Source organism: Cervus elaphus, chromosome 29 (genome assembly GCF_910594005.1).
Source record: "Cervus elaphus chromosome 29, mCerEla1.1, whole genome shotgun sequence".
Taxonomy (NCBI): Eukaryota; Metazoa; Chordata; class Mammalia; order Artiodactyla; family Cervidae; genus Cervus; species Cervus elaphus.
In genome coordinates this window covers 40,200,056-40,214,562 of record NC_057843.1, presented here as the reverse complement: position 1 = coordinate 40,214,562, position 14,507 = coordinate 40,200,056, and the positions used below count along the sequence as shown (strand labels likewise).

The 14,507-nt window shown below is 35.9% G+C and overlaps 1 protein-coding gene across 10 annotated transcripts in view; it reads right to left on the bottom strand.

The window, feature by feature from the left end:
- PUM3 (pumilio RNA binding family member 3) overlaps positions 1-14,507 on the bottom strand; it is a 50,287-nt gene that overhangs the window by 19,756 nt on the left and 16,024 nt on the right. For all 10 annotated transcript variants that reach the window (XM_043891005.1, XM_043891008.1, XM_043891001.1 and 7 more), the window contains 8 exons: positions 10,952-11,045; positions 10,635-10,701; positions 9,280-9,454; positions 8,214-8,317; positions 7,211-7,289; positions 4,961-5,059; positions 3,845-3,898; positions 128-208 (listed from right to left, as the gene is read on the bottom strand). In XM_043891005.1, the coding sequence (XP_043746940.1) occupies positions 128-208; positions 3,845-3,898; positions 4,961-5,059; positions 7,211-7,289; positions 8,214-8,317; positions 9,280-9,454; positions 10,635-10,701; positions 10,952-11,045 (753 nt within the window). The remainder of the gene's footprint in view (positions 1-127; positions 209-3,844; positions 3,899-4,960; positions 5,060-7,210; positions 7,290-8,213; positions 8,318-9,279; positions 9,455-10,634; positions 10,702-10,951; positions 11,046-14,507) is intronic.

The window sequence follows — 14,507 nt, the reverse complement described above, 5'->3', positions numbered from 1 at the left end:
AGGCAACTAAAAAATAACAAATACTGACAGAAAGCACACTTTATACATCTATGTGTGAAATCAAACTCAAATGTTTAAAAATGATATATCCATTTAACTTAAATTCAAGACCATGCAAATTACTTACTGATATGATTATCTGTTTCACAAGCTTCGTATCATCAATACAATCAAAGGCCGCCAGTAAAACCAAGTGGGAATATTGGCCCTGCAGGAATTAAAAACCAGTAAAGGTTAAAAGATACACAGATTCTCCCTTTTCTTTCACCCATGGAGTTACTTTATTAAGGTTATCAACCTGACAACTTATCCAGCATAATAGAAATGGGATAGATAAAAGTCACTCAAAGAAACGTGCTCTCTTATCAGGACCTAGTTAATTACATTCTAGGTTGAGTAACAAAAAGAAAGAAACAGATGAGCACATTCTTCAATATCAAATAGCTGAGACTCATTTTTGAAACTAACCAGATACCTCTCAAAAACAGGTATCCTGTTAATGAATAGCTACTTTAAAATTAAATTCAAAAGAAAATTACAGTCAAAGTGGGAGGAAAAAAGGACTATAAAATAATACGTTAAACTATGTATAGCATTTCAATCATGAAAATAAAAATATATAAACTTAGGTGTAATAAAATAATATATATAAGATATACATAATACACACACAAGAAATCCTGGAAGGAAAAACATTGTCACCTTTGGGTTGAAGGATTTACAAATGATTTTTCACTTTCTTTTGAAAAATTACACAATTGCTTTAAAATAATCTTATATAATTAAAATAGAAACACCAAAAAAACACTAGAAGAATATACTTATATACTGCATATGAGAATAAAGATAAAGTGAATTGCTTTTAAAAATTACAGCAGCATGAGACTATATAAATATACATTAGGACATTCAGAATTGTCACTCTTTAAATAACAGAATTATTTTCATAATGACGACACTGTTCCAAAGGTTTAAAGAATTTCTACTTTATGTTAAAGAAGAGTTTTCAAAGCTGGTGGCATATTTCTTTTCTATCCCAGATGATGATATCAATCTTTTTTTTTAAACTCTAGAGGTATTTGACTTTTGCTACCAACCAATGGGTTTCCCTGGTGGCTCAGCTGGTAAAGAATCCACCTGCAATCAATACTCATTCAGAGCCATATCTGACAAATATGGCAGGAAGAGCATCTCAATCAGAAACAGACTGGAGAAAAATAACAAAAGTCTAACATCTTTACTATACATATAAGATCAACAATAAACTAAAAGGGGGCTAAGAACATGAAGAATCAGTCCACAAAGTACAAATGGCTTTAAGTATATGAAATAATGCTCATAAATTAGGGACAACAATTAAAACAAAATACCATTTGCTACCTAGCTTATACACAAAAGTGAAAGCCCTTGATAATACACTAATTTGGCAAAGGTCTGGGGAAAAGCCGGCACACTTCTATGTTGCTAATGAGAATGTAAAGTGGTTCAACCTCTTTAAGGGCAACTGACAGTAGACTAAAAATTTAAAAGGCACGTACCTTCTGATCTAGCAACTCTAGTTCTAGGCAGGTATCTTACAGACATGCTTCCACATATGAGCAAAGGCTATGCCCTAGAGAATTATTTGAAATAAAAAACTAGAAACTACCCAAATGTCCAATAGTAGGGACTGGTTAAATGAACTATGGAAGTTATATAATATAAAGTCAGTAACAAGAAAGAGGTAGAGAAAGATATATATATATATAGAAATAAAATGATCCCTAAGATGAATTAAGTGAAGGAAACAAAGTAGCGAACACTGTGCTTACAGCATACAACCACTGGTTTTCTGGTTCTTTAAGTCCCATACACAGAAGTGTGCCCAAGTGCAAAATATCACTGGGTGAATACAGAAGATGGAACAGAATTTAAGTGAGAAATAGACAATTCTACAATTATAGCTGTAAGTTTTATGACACTTCCTCAGCAACTGACAGAAGTAGACAGTGATAAATAAGTCAGTAAAAACATCCATGATCTGAAAACACTACCAATCATTTTCATCTGACTGACATTTATAGAGGACTACAGCCACGTATTCTTTTCAAGATATTAAGATAGACCATATGCTGTGCAATAAAATAAGTCATAAATTTTAAAAGACTGAAATAATACAGAGTATGTTCTAATATATGGAAATTAAACACTTCCAAATAACCCAGAGACCAAACCCATGGACAGTATTAGTTTATCTCACCCCCTTAGAAGCAACTCCTTAAGATAAAGCAGGCACTGCATTGCTAATTTGTTAACTTTGCAATGCCTTGTGGGGATTTGGTTCTCCAAAGAAAAATTATTGTTGATATAACAAAATTGGAAAACAATCTAACTTTATTACTGAAGCCTGTCTTTTACTATTAACATCTTTCATAACTTTTTCTTTTGATATCATTTTATTTTTAAATGTTTATTTTATACTGGAGTACAATCAATTTACGATGTTGTGTTAGTTTCAGCCGTAGAGCAAAGTGATTCAGCTATATATATATAGAGTTCTCTGTGCTACACAGTAGATCCTTGTTGATTATTCACTCTCTTTATAATAGTGTGTATATGTTAATCCCAAACTCCTAATTTATCCACCCCTCCAAATAAGGGAACTTGCCAGTAACATTCTATTTTTATTCATTTCTAAATCAAAATAATCAAATAAAAATGCTATACAAGGGAGGGGGGATCAGGATGGGGAACACATGTAAATCCATGGCTGATTCATGTCAATGTATGGCAAAAACCACTACCACTACAATATTATAAAGTAATTAGCCTCCAACTAATAAAAATGAATGGAAAAAAAAAAGAAAAAATGCTATACAAGAAGATTTAATGATGAATTATGAATCATAAAAATTTTTCTACTTTGAAAACAACTCACTAGAGAATCTCTTATTCCATTTTGTTCCAAGCAAGTTGGCTGCCTTCTACGTGGTTTTACACTAACTCTCTTCCTAGTCTAGGACCCTACAGAAGATGACAGGTATGTATATAATCTCAGAGATCTAATTTATCTGAGTTTGAATTATCATTTACTATATCAAGTATTCACTAGATGCCAACAGTGCTTATTGGAATTTTTTACAGGGAAGAGTTGCTGATATCACTCATTTTTAGTTCACCTGCAAATTAGAAGCTATAAAACATAATATATAAAATAATTCAAAAATTGAAAACTAATGCTTATTACTTATTAGAATTACTATGGAAAATGATTTAGTTTATTTAAATACAGAGATATTATTTTTTGAGGTAATTATTTCCTCAAAAGAAACACATTTTATATCCTCTAATTTCATTTGAAAAGCTTTTAAAACATCTCCAAAAGATTTCAACGAATTATAAAACTTAGAAATAAAATTTTCTTTGACCACACTAAAGATTTAATTGAAGAGACAAGTTTCACTTTCTGTTATGTTTTTGAATAAAATTTTCTTTGACCACACTAATGATTTAATTGAAGAAAAAAGAGACAAGTTTCACTTTCTGTTATGTTTTTGATGATAATGAAAATGGGTAACAAGTTTCTGAAGTGCAGTTTCCCAGAGACTAAATATTAAGGTCTTCAAAATTATCTAATAAAAATGGAAAATTGCCAAAGTACAATGTCAAATGAAAAACAAACTATTTTGTGTAAATTTAATAATATGTAAAAATACATGTATAGGCATATATTTAGATTTAAATGAAATGAAATAACAAGTAATTTTCTTGATAATTTTCTAAATTTTTCTAATTTCCTATAACAGATACAAATGCATTTTACTATTAAAAAGTATTAAAAGAGATATGCAGTTTTTATACTTACATTAGCCACCTTTTCAACATAAGTCTTCATTGTTTTCACAATCACTTTTCTGTCCTTAAAAAAGAAAAATTGTCTCAATGAACTTACAGTTACAGATTTTGTTATAGAATAACTATAGATTAAGGTATTTCATAGTTAGAAATTTTATACAATCCTAAACTTCCACTGGAGTGCTTTTCATTAGTGAAAACAGTTATTTAGCCAGAACAAAAAAACGTAATATACTATAAGAATTCCTCTCAGAGCTACTATAATCTTAGACTTCTTTGTGACATTCCATTGAGACATAAATATGGAACCATGAAATTATCAGCTGCAAGGCAAGTCTGGTGAAACTACCTTCCTTTATACTAAAAACTGAGATCCCTCTTCCAATATCTGAGCTGTCTTCAAATGCATAAAAGTCAAGCATACAGGTGGCATTCAATACATTATTTATTGAACAGAGATTACATTTGTATGAAAAACTGGACAAAGTACAACTGTCCTTTAAAGGGGAATTATACCAATTAAGGAAATGAGGATCATTTCTATTAAGCTTCTGTAATTAATATGGATCTGTAGCATTTCCCTCAAAGTACTTAAGACCCAGAGGAGCAATGTATGGCTGCACATTTTCTTTTCTTTCCTCTTCCTTCCCAGCACCAAGATCGTTAACTGAGGAATCAAAGAAACTGACAGGTATTAACACTTTTAAAAACCTGAACTTAAACACTGTCTGGGCTTCTCTGATGGCTCAGTGGTAAAGAAACTGCCTGCAACGCAGGAGACACAGGTTCAATCTCTGGTTGGGAAGATCCCCTGGAGAAAGAAATGGCAACTCACTCTAGTATTCTTGCCTAGAGAATCCTATAGACAGACAAGCCTGGCGGGCTATAATCCATCGGGTCACAAAGAATCGGATGCGACTTAGCAATTAAACAACAAATACTGTGTTTATTTGCTTGACAGATCCCTTCCCATACAATGACAACACAAGGTTTTAGGCTCAAAGAGGAGCCAGTTTCTGTGAGGCCTTGAGGCACAACTTTGCAAAGATAATGCTGTGCACAACAGGGCAAGACCCCACGGAGACTGAAAAGGTCCAAGGAGAGGCAGCTCCTGACCGACACTTACCTTGGGCGTGCCATGCCAGAGGCAGTGCATGGCCACTCTGGCGCCATCGTGTGTGTGTGCCAGGTACACCACTGCTTCTCGGATAGCTTCAATCATTTCCTGGGGAATAAATGCGGTCAGGGCTTTGGTTTACTCTTTCCTTTTGCTTTTTCACAGTCTGTCTAGTAAGGAGCGGTAATGCACAGAGAATGAAAGGCAGAGAGTACAGGTAGCAAACAACTTAATTTTTAATTTTGTAGACAGGCATGCATACATATAACCACTTCCTAGAAACATTCTTTTTCTATCAAGAGCAGTAAAGGTTGCCCACAGGCAATTTCTATTAAAATACCTGAGCTTCATCAAAGTCTATTCAGAAAAGTATGTATACAGTGGACCCCTGAGTGTGATGTGAACCAGAAAGGTTCACTTACACATGAATTTTTTTCACTAATATGTACTACAGCACTATACCATCTGCAGTTGGATAAATCCCCATCCCTGATGGGGTAGGGATGATTACAGGTGGGTTTTTGACTGAGGACAGGAGTATCAGTACCCCTAACTCCCATACTGTTCAAGGGTTAACTGTAAATATATAGTATATTCTCAATGACTTTTCAAGAAAAAAGAAATCTAAGAACTGGCTGTGGTATAAGAAGAGAGCTTTTAACTTAAAAAGCCAGATAAAATAAATAAAACGTTCTTCCAAAAAAGTCATACATAATGAGCAGAAAGTCAAAATAATAATTTTGTCTGAAAACGTTTTTCTTTTAGTTTATCAATGGATCACCTCTGGAAATCACGTTAATAATTCACCATCAAGACACTTAAGTAACATTTCTCTTAAGGAAAATTAATCTCTGTATTGACATTTAGACTAGGCCTTCACTTACCTTTTAGTAAAACCCAGTCATTAAAGTATTATGAGGTAATTTTAGCTATTTTCAGTCTTTATTCTCTGTTTTCAATGTATATATATATTTTGTAATTATATTTGGAAGACAAGCATATAGGACAGGATGAGTTCTGCCAGCCAATAGCTGCAGGGCCAGTTTAGTCCATTCCCAATTTTAAAAATTTATATTAAATAAACACAAAGTCTCCTGCCAGGAAGGAGAAAAGTAGCCCATTTTTATCAATAAGGAACAAAAAATTCCACCCTTAACTATCTTACAACCCTTTTCAAGAGTACAGCTTTTAGCTTACAGATCTAAACTTACAAATCTCTTCAAAGCTATCCAGTTGGGGAGTTACACATATATTCCAATCATGCTTCTTTCATCTCCAAAGTTTTTTTTTTAAGTCTCTCTATTGAAAATGCCGCAGGGGCCACAAAGATTTGTCTGTTTATATTTACACTAAGTTCCCAAATATTTTCTGGCTATTATTAAAAAACATTCAACACTAAAAAGATAAAGACTTTATGGAATATATTAAAATGATCATTTTCTCAGTTCTGAAAATAAAGTCCTGCCTCAGAAAATCCAGAACTGTGAGATACTGGGCAGGAAACAAGCCCGATCCTCCCAAAGAGAAGCAGCAGCTGCTACAAACTACGTGCTTAGATAGGTGGCTACACTTGTAAAACTATTTTGCATGTCAATTTTGAGAGGGTCAAAATTCCTACGAATGTTCAATCTGGCATATTTGTAAAAAAAAAGTGTGAATCTCATTATTTGGTTATTGCTTATTATTAGAATGAGAACAAATGGACAATGAATTCACAGTATGATGAAGCAAGCAAAATTCAAGGGACTAAATGAATTCTCATCTATACTCCCATCATTGACTTGAAGGGCAGTGCAATTTACCTTCACTCTCATATAAGGTCCAGTCTTTCACGGTCCATTTAGTTTTACCTAAGTATCCTTCAGTCACCTTTTAACACCGATATAATTTTTTTTTTTTGTATCAATAAAGGTGAATTTCAAACTCCTTGAATGCTGAATATTCCTCCATGTGTTAGTTAATTTTCTGATTATGTTAAGCTAGAGTATACTCTCTAGATTATAATTAAAATATGAAAATTCAATGGAACTGATAAAACTATGGTCAGGTCTACTGTCTTTCTAGCAAAAGTCTAAATGGAATTTAGTCTAAATTCCATAGACTAAAAAGTCTAAATGGAAGAAGGCGACTTCTTCAAAAGAAGTAGAGAGTATTATCTTTTCTAAATAAGGAAACAACACCAATATACATCAAAGCAATATTTCACATTTTTACTCAGCATTCAATGTTTCAGTTTAAAAACTAAAACCAAGAACTTACTGATCTTAGCTTTGGGGGTGCATAGGTGAAAAAGTCCAAAAATACTTTATGTACCAGTGAGTGCTTAATCACAGCTTCTCTGAAAACAGAAAAAAAGAGTCAGAAATGGTAGTATAATAATACAGAGGTAGGTAACCTTTGTTGTCCTAAAATAATCAAAACAACTGAAATGGTTTTAGCAAATGTCATTCGTCATAAATAGATTATCTTCAGCAACACCAAGACTTGAAAAAAAACTTTCAGACCTGTAAAAATAGTGCCATCTACAACCAAGACCAGACTACAAATTTCTAGTACCTAATCAGCAAATATGAAATTGCTGTTCAAAATATATTCAATTTTCTTAAATAAAGCCATTAACTTTCTTTTACCCAACAATGGACACATGTGGACTATATTTTAATGGCTATTTTTTTTTTGTCACATCTCCTTTATAATGTATCCGTTTTACAAAAACATTTCAGCAGTTAAAACCTAAACAGATCAAAACAGTATCAGCAATTGCAACAACACCTAATTGACCCAAGCCTCCTAGTGTGACACATGATGAATTCAGATGTACAGTGTAGGTTAATGATCAGGTACCAAATTTAAGTTCACATGGAATATCCAAGTAGAAGGCAAAAATAAGCTGTTTTTAATGGCAAAGCATTGTTCTGAGCACTTTGGAAATATTAACTTGTTTTATTTTCATAAAACTCTATGAAATAAATACTATTATCACAATTATATGGGTAGGGAAACTAAGGCACAGAGAAGTTAAATTGCCAAAGGGCACAGAGTCAGTAATTGAGGGAAACACCAGGATTCACAACCCAGGAAGGGTTCAGAGCAATGCCCTAATGCCAAGTAGGCCACATGCATGGACTTTTTAAGTCTCACAATCCAATTTATACAGTAGACCGTAACTGGCAAACTATTTACCTTTCCTATGCAAAGTCTACATAAAACTTCTCCCTTTCAAATTCTATTTGTTAATAAAAAACAAAAAAAGTTTTCTTACTTTTGGGCCATTGGAGTTAGAATCTGTTTCATTTCATCCATGATAAGCTCTAATTTTTCTGGCTGTACCTCTAATACTTTGTCCAGAGTTGGGTGATCTGCTGACTGCAAGAGAAGAAAAATCAAACCCCTCTAAATTTGATCATGTTTCTCCAACTTTAGAACAAAGAAAATCAATTAGAGTCATTTTACATAAACAAATTTTTAGATTTCCCATAACAAAAGCACCTCTGTGGATACACTCAGAGTAATTCCTGATTATCTAATTCTCATTTGATATACACTATCGTACTAACAGGCTAAATAACCAACCAACTCAACAAGTCAGCCAGTAAAGACCTGCCAAGCACTTAACAAGTGCCTATTCACAAGGTCAAGTAGTCAGTTAACAAATTCTTGCCACCATGTGTTTTGTGATTAGTTGGATATTCCTAGAGGGACTGTGACAAAGGAGCACTAAGTTCAAGCCAGGAGCTGAACCTGCCCAGCAGAAGCAACCCAGGAACCAATCCATCTCCCTTGAGATCAATGTGTGTACTTGCGTCTAAGGTCTGCACTAGATCCCTTAACTGTCCTAGTCCCACTACCTTGTAGTACACCCAGGGTTGGGTCTCTCTACTCTGCGTCCTCTCCGCGTAGGACCCGGAGAAGGGTCATCCACAGCCAACACGGAGCTCGATGCCCTTCAACCAGGGCTGGTTAGCAGGTGTTTACAAAGCTCCAATGATGATTAAGAATCTTTTTCCTAGGTCTACCTGACTACTGTAGCAATAGAAGTACTGAAGCGTACTTCTAGTACAGAAGTTCAAGAGTACCTGTGAAGGAGTAACACAAGCAGTTTTAATTTATAGGGGATTTAAAGATCATGCTCTGGGAAAGAGAAATTTAAGTATGATCACTTGCTCAATACACCAGAGACAAAACACTCCAAGAGGATAAAGGTTAGGGGACAGTCTCTTAAAGGACCAACCAAAGGAAAAATATATTCTGAAAATAGGGCACTGGAAGGTAAAGAACAGCACAAAGGAAAAGTAAGTCTCGAGGAAAAAACTGTCTTGAAGCATCACCTTGTAAAGCTGGAATGTGTTCCCATAGAGTTCTTCTGTCAGCATGTTCCTCTGCTCCAGGATGGCCTTGTCATTGTAGGCGTACTCCACAATGGCGGACGCTTCCGCGTGCCGCAGGAGCTTCCTCACGTGGCCTTTAAAGCTTCGCATTATCTCTGCGATCTGTGCTTTACTCCTAAATCCGATGTGACCACAGGAAAAGTAAGTGATACAAGGAGAAAGCTGGGTGGTGATAAAACACAACGCACTTCTCCTGAGACCTCTCATCATTGTGTGTGTGGGGGGGGGGGGGAGGGTGGGGGGAGTGACTACCCCAGAGAAATGCTCTGAGAAGGAAAATCAAATTGCCTTGTATTTCTACCTTGTATTTCCTTGCTATTTTCCCTCTTTTTGGCCATGCTGTGCAAATTATGGGAATCTTAGTTCTCCAACCAGGGATTGAACCCAGGCCCTCAGAAATGAAAGCATCCTAACCACTGGACCACCAGCAAATTTTCTATGTGACTTGGGGGGCAGCCTGCCTGGGTTTGAAACCTGGCTCCGCTGACCAGCTAAAAGCGCCTGAACAAGGTATTTAACTGCTCTGTGCTTCAGCTTCTTCAGTCATAAAATAGAAAGAATACGGTTACTGTGAGGATAAATGAGTTAAGACACGCTGAGAACTGTAACCAGCACATAGTAAGTGCTCAATAAATGTCAGTTCCTATCAGGAAACTGTTTAGCTTGAAAGAAGCTGGGTAGAAGGAGAAAAGGAGAAGGTAAAAGTCAAAGATGCAGAATACGAATAAAACATATTCCAGGATTCTCTTTGAAAACAGGACTTAATCACAAGTATTTCTATTCTATCCTAAAATAATCAAGAGGCCAATAATTCTAGTCAGGAATACAGTTTTTAGGAATTTTCCAGCTGTACTTCTTTGTTGTTGGTTAGCACATTTGGGCACATTATTACACTTGGGAGGGCAAGACAAGTATTAATTCCACCTGGTTTAGGAAATCCTCCTATCTTGACATTTCCTAACCCACTTTACCCTGGTTAGGTCTACTCATTTGCCCTTCCTACCACTCCAACCTCTAAATAACTAGTGACTAATTAAAAGTTTATTATAACCATTTCTCTTCTTCCAGGACTTCAAGATACACTTGTAAGGTCAAAGAAGGCAATACTACCTTCTACATTATTTCAATAACTTTTTTTTTTTTAATAACTGTTTTTTAAGACCATACTCCTTGCAAACATCTGCTTAAGGCTACTATTATGGTCACAGATTTTTAAGAAACATTTATTTGCACACAATAGGTTATCCAAATCTTAAAAAAACTAATTAAAATATTTTATAAATAAAACAACTCACCCATACATGAGAAACTTCTTAACAATATTTCTGGAATATTTAGCTTTACTTAACTCAACCAAATCACCTGAAAAACAAAATACATTACAATGATTGGGTAACCTCCAGAAACAAGGAGAGAACTGAAAGCACAATCCTGGGAACACAAACAAATAGCTCCCTATTTGTCTCAGGCAAAAAACAAACAAAAAGTGAAAAGGTCCTGCAGAGGACGCTCTGCTATTCCTCAACAGAATTCTTTTTCAACACAGTGTTGAGTATTTCAGGAGAAAACAAGCAACTTTATACCAATGATTACAAAATACATGTAAGAATACCTCGCAGTTCTTCAAAAGCCTGTTTCCTTTGCTCTTCATTGCCAAACTGAATGTAACACTGGATCACACGAGTTGAATCGTGCGCAAATGCAATCTGTAGGAAAACAGTTGGGGCCTTTAGACAAATTCTCCCTGAAAATGTATGTTTCTATCATATCACTTATGATGTATTGCTCCCTCTTTTACAACTTCTTGTGAGGAAAAAAAAAAAAATAGGGTCTTCATGGCTAATCAAATCTACATTACTTGGGAGTAAAATTCTTTATTTAATTGTTCAGAATGGCACTCTTTGGTTTTGCTGGCTACTGTATGGCATTGAGATAGGAATGGATTTAACTATTTTTAAAGATTTTATCATTATAATTAAAACCAAACCAAATCTGTACAATCATTATAAATACTGTATTTCTCATTTCTCTGACAGTTACTTTCCCTAAAAGAGGAATTTTCCAGTGCAAAAATTCTATTACGCTGTGATTTTTTTTTTTTTAATATAAATGATCTAGGAATGGTTGGCTTTGACAACCAAAGTCTTGCTACATAATTATATCCAGATACACACTGGCAATTATATTATGAGCTAATCACTCCATTTCTCACATTTTCATTATAATTCCTGAATATACATCCAGTCATATTCCTAGAAAAGTATTTCAAATCTGATTCTCCAACCTTAACCCCCTCACAACTACTGGATGGATTAGATCCTCATGGATGGACCTGCCGATCAATTTTCTAAAGCAATAACCATAGATAATCAGTCATGCAATATTACTTTTTATATACTAGTCTATTTCAATAGTGCTTATTACCTGTTCCTAAGTCTGTCTTTAAATTTTTTAATTCTAACAAATCAGAAGGTAAAGGTGTATCTTCATCAAAGTCACAGATTGCAGAAGAATTTGCTTAAGGGAGGTCTGCTTAGACTTTTTTATAAAAATTTAAAAATAATTTTAAAAAGTCAGTCTGAGATTTCCCTCGTGGTCCAGTGGTTAAGAACCCACCTGCCAATGCAGGGGACATGGGTTCAATCCCCGGTCTAGGAAGATCCCACACACTGTGGGACAACTAGGCCCATGTGCGACAACTACTGAGCCTGTGTTCTAGAGCTGGGAGCTGCTACTACTGAAGCCCATGTGCCTAGAGCCCATGCTCTGCAACAAGAGAAGTCACTGCAATGAGAAGCCTTTGCACCATCACTACAGTAGACCCTGTGTGTCCCAACTAGAGAAAGCTCAGGTGCAGCAACAAAGACCCAGTGCAGCCATAAATAAGTAAATAATTTTTTTAAAAATTAGGTTGTTTTGTGCATATATTGATTACCTACTATGTAACCAATATATGTGGTTTAAATTTATTTTTCCGATGTAGACTTAAAAGTGAGTTGGTGTTATTAGATATTTATAGATGAAAGTAAGTTTATGAGAAATTAAGAAACTTGCTATCCTTACAACTCTGGAAAGAATTTCTTTGAGCCCAGATGCTGTTGTTCTCCACCCACCGCCACCCCCACCAGCCCTGCCATTTGCCATGCAGTAATGGGGCCAGATGCCATGATCTTAGTTCTCTTAATATTTAGTTTTAAGCCGGTTCTTTCACTCTCCTCCTTCACCTTCATCAAGAGGCTCTTTCTTTAGCTCCTCTTCGCTTTCTGCCATTAGAGTGGTATCATCCACATACCTGAAGTTGTTGATATTTCTCCCGCCTATCTTGATTCCAGCCTGTAACTCATCCAACCTGCCATTTCTCATGATGTGCTCAGCGTATATCACATCTCATGATGTGACAGCAGACAGCCCTGTCATACTCCTTTCATAATCTTGAACCAATTAGTTGTTCCACACTTGCTTCTTGTTCCATAACGCATACACATTTCTCAGGAGACAGGTAAGATGGTCTGGTATTCCCATCTCTTTAAGAGCTTTCCAGTTTGTTACGATCCACATAGTCAAAGGCTTCAGTGTAGTCAATGAAACAGAGGTAGATGTTTTTCTGGAATTCCCAAGCTTTCTCTATGATCCAGCAAATGTTGGCAATTTTCTCTCTGATTCCTCTTCCTTTTCTAAACCCTGCTTAGACATCTGGAAATTCTTGGTTCACAGGATGCTGAAGTCTAGCATGCAAGATTTTAAGCATGACCTTACTAGCATGGGAGATGAGCGCAATTGTCCGATGTTAGCACATTCTTGAGTATTACTCCTCTTGGGAATTGGGATGAGGATTGACCTTTTCCAGTCCTGTGGCCACTGCTGGGTCTTCCAGATTTGCTGACATATTGAATGTAACACTTTGATGGCATCATCCTTTAGGGTTTTGAATAGTTTTACTGGCATTCCATCATATCCACTAGCTTTATTAACAGCAGTGCTTCCTAACGGCCACTTGACTTTGCTCTCCAGAATGTCTGGGTGACTGACCACATCATCATAACAATCTGGTTCACTTAGATCTTTTTTGTATCGTTCTTCTGTGCATTCTTTCCATCTCTTCTTGATCTCGTCAAGTGTCTACTAGGTCTCTACCGTTTCTGTCGTTTATTGTGCCCATCTTTGAGCAAAATATTCCTTTGATATTTCCAGTTTTCCTGAAGAGATCTCTAGTCTTTCCCCTTCTGCTGCTTTCTTCTAGTTTCATGTACAGTTCATTGAAGAAGGCGTTCTTGTCTCTCTGTGCTGTTTTTTGGAAATCTGCGTTTAGTTGGATATACTATTCCCTTTCTCCCTTGCTTCTCGCTTCTCTTCTTTCTTTAGCAATTTGTAAGGCCTCCTCAGGTAACCACTTTGACTTCTTCCTTTTCTTTTTCTTTGGGATGGTTTTGTTCGCTGTCTCCTGTACAATATTACGGACCTCCGTCCATAGTTCTTCAGGTACACTGTTTACAAGTTCTAATCCCTTGAATTTATCAAATGTCTAATAGGGATGATGACTAAGCGAAAGGATACAAAGTATGCACTGGTTACCATAACTGCTGGCACACAGTAAAGAATAAATGGGCTGTCCTGTCTGAAGGCACAGATTAACTCCCGAGTCCACAGGCATCAGTAGTAACAATAACCTAAGGGTAAATGAGAAGCGTCTTGAGCGTGCATTATTTATAAATTGGGCATAAGAGGTTACTGTTAGAGATGGCTAGTTCTATCCTAAAAAGATCTTGCTGGCTTTAAGAAAGCAACAGCTGGAAACTTGCTATTGGAAGACAGTCCTTCAAACTGCAATAAAGCATTTGTTTAGACCTATGTATATGTATGACAAAGGCAGGCCCTCAGGGTCTCCAAAGATACTGAGTCTGTTGGCTTACAAGTGAATATCACTAAAAGTGTAAAAGTGTTAGCCATTCAGTCATCTCCAACTCGGCAACCCCATGGACTGTTGCCCATCAGGTTCCTCGGTCCATGGAATTCTCCAGGCAAGAATACTAGAGTGGGTAGCTGTTTCCTTCTCCAGGGATTGAAACCGCATCTCTTGTGTCTCCTGTGTGGCAGGTGGATTCTTTACCATCTGAGCCATCAGGGAAGACCAAATATCACTAAGTATTTATCCAAATACACAAGAATCA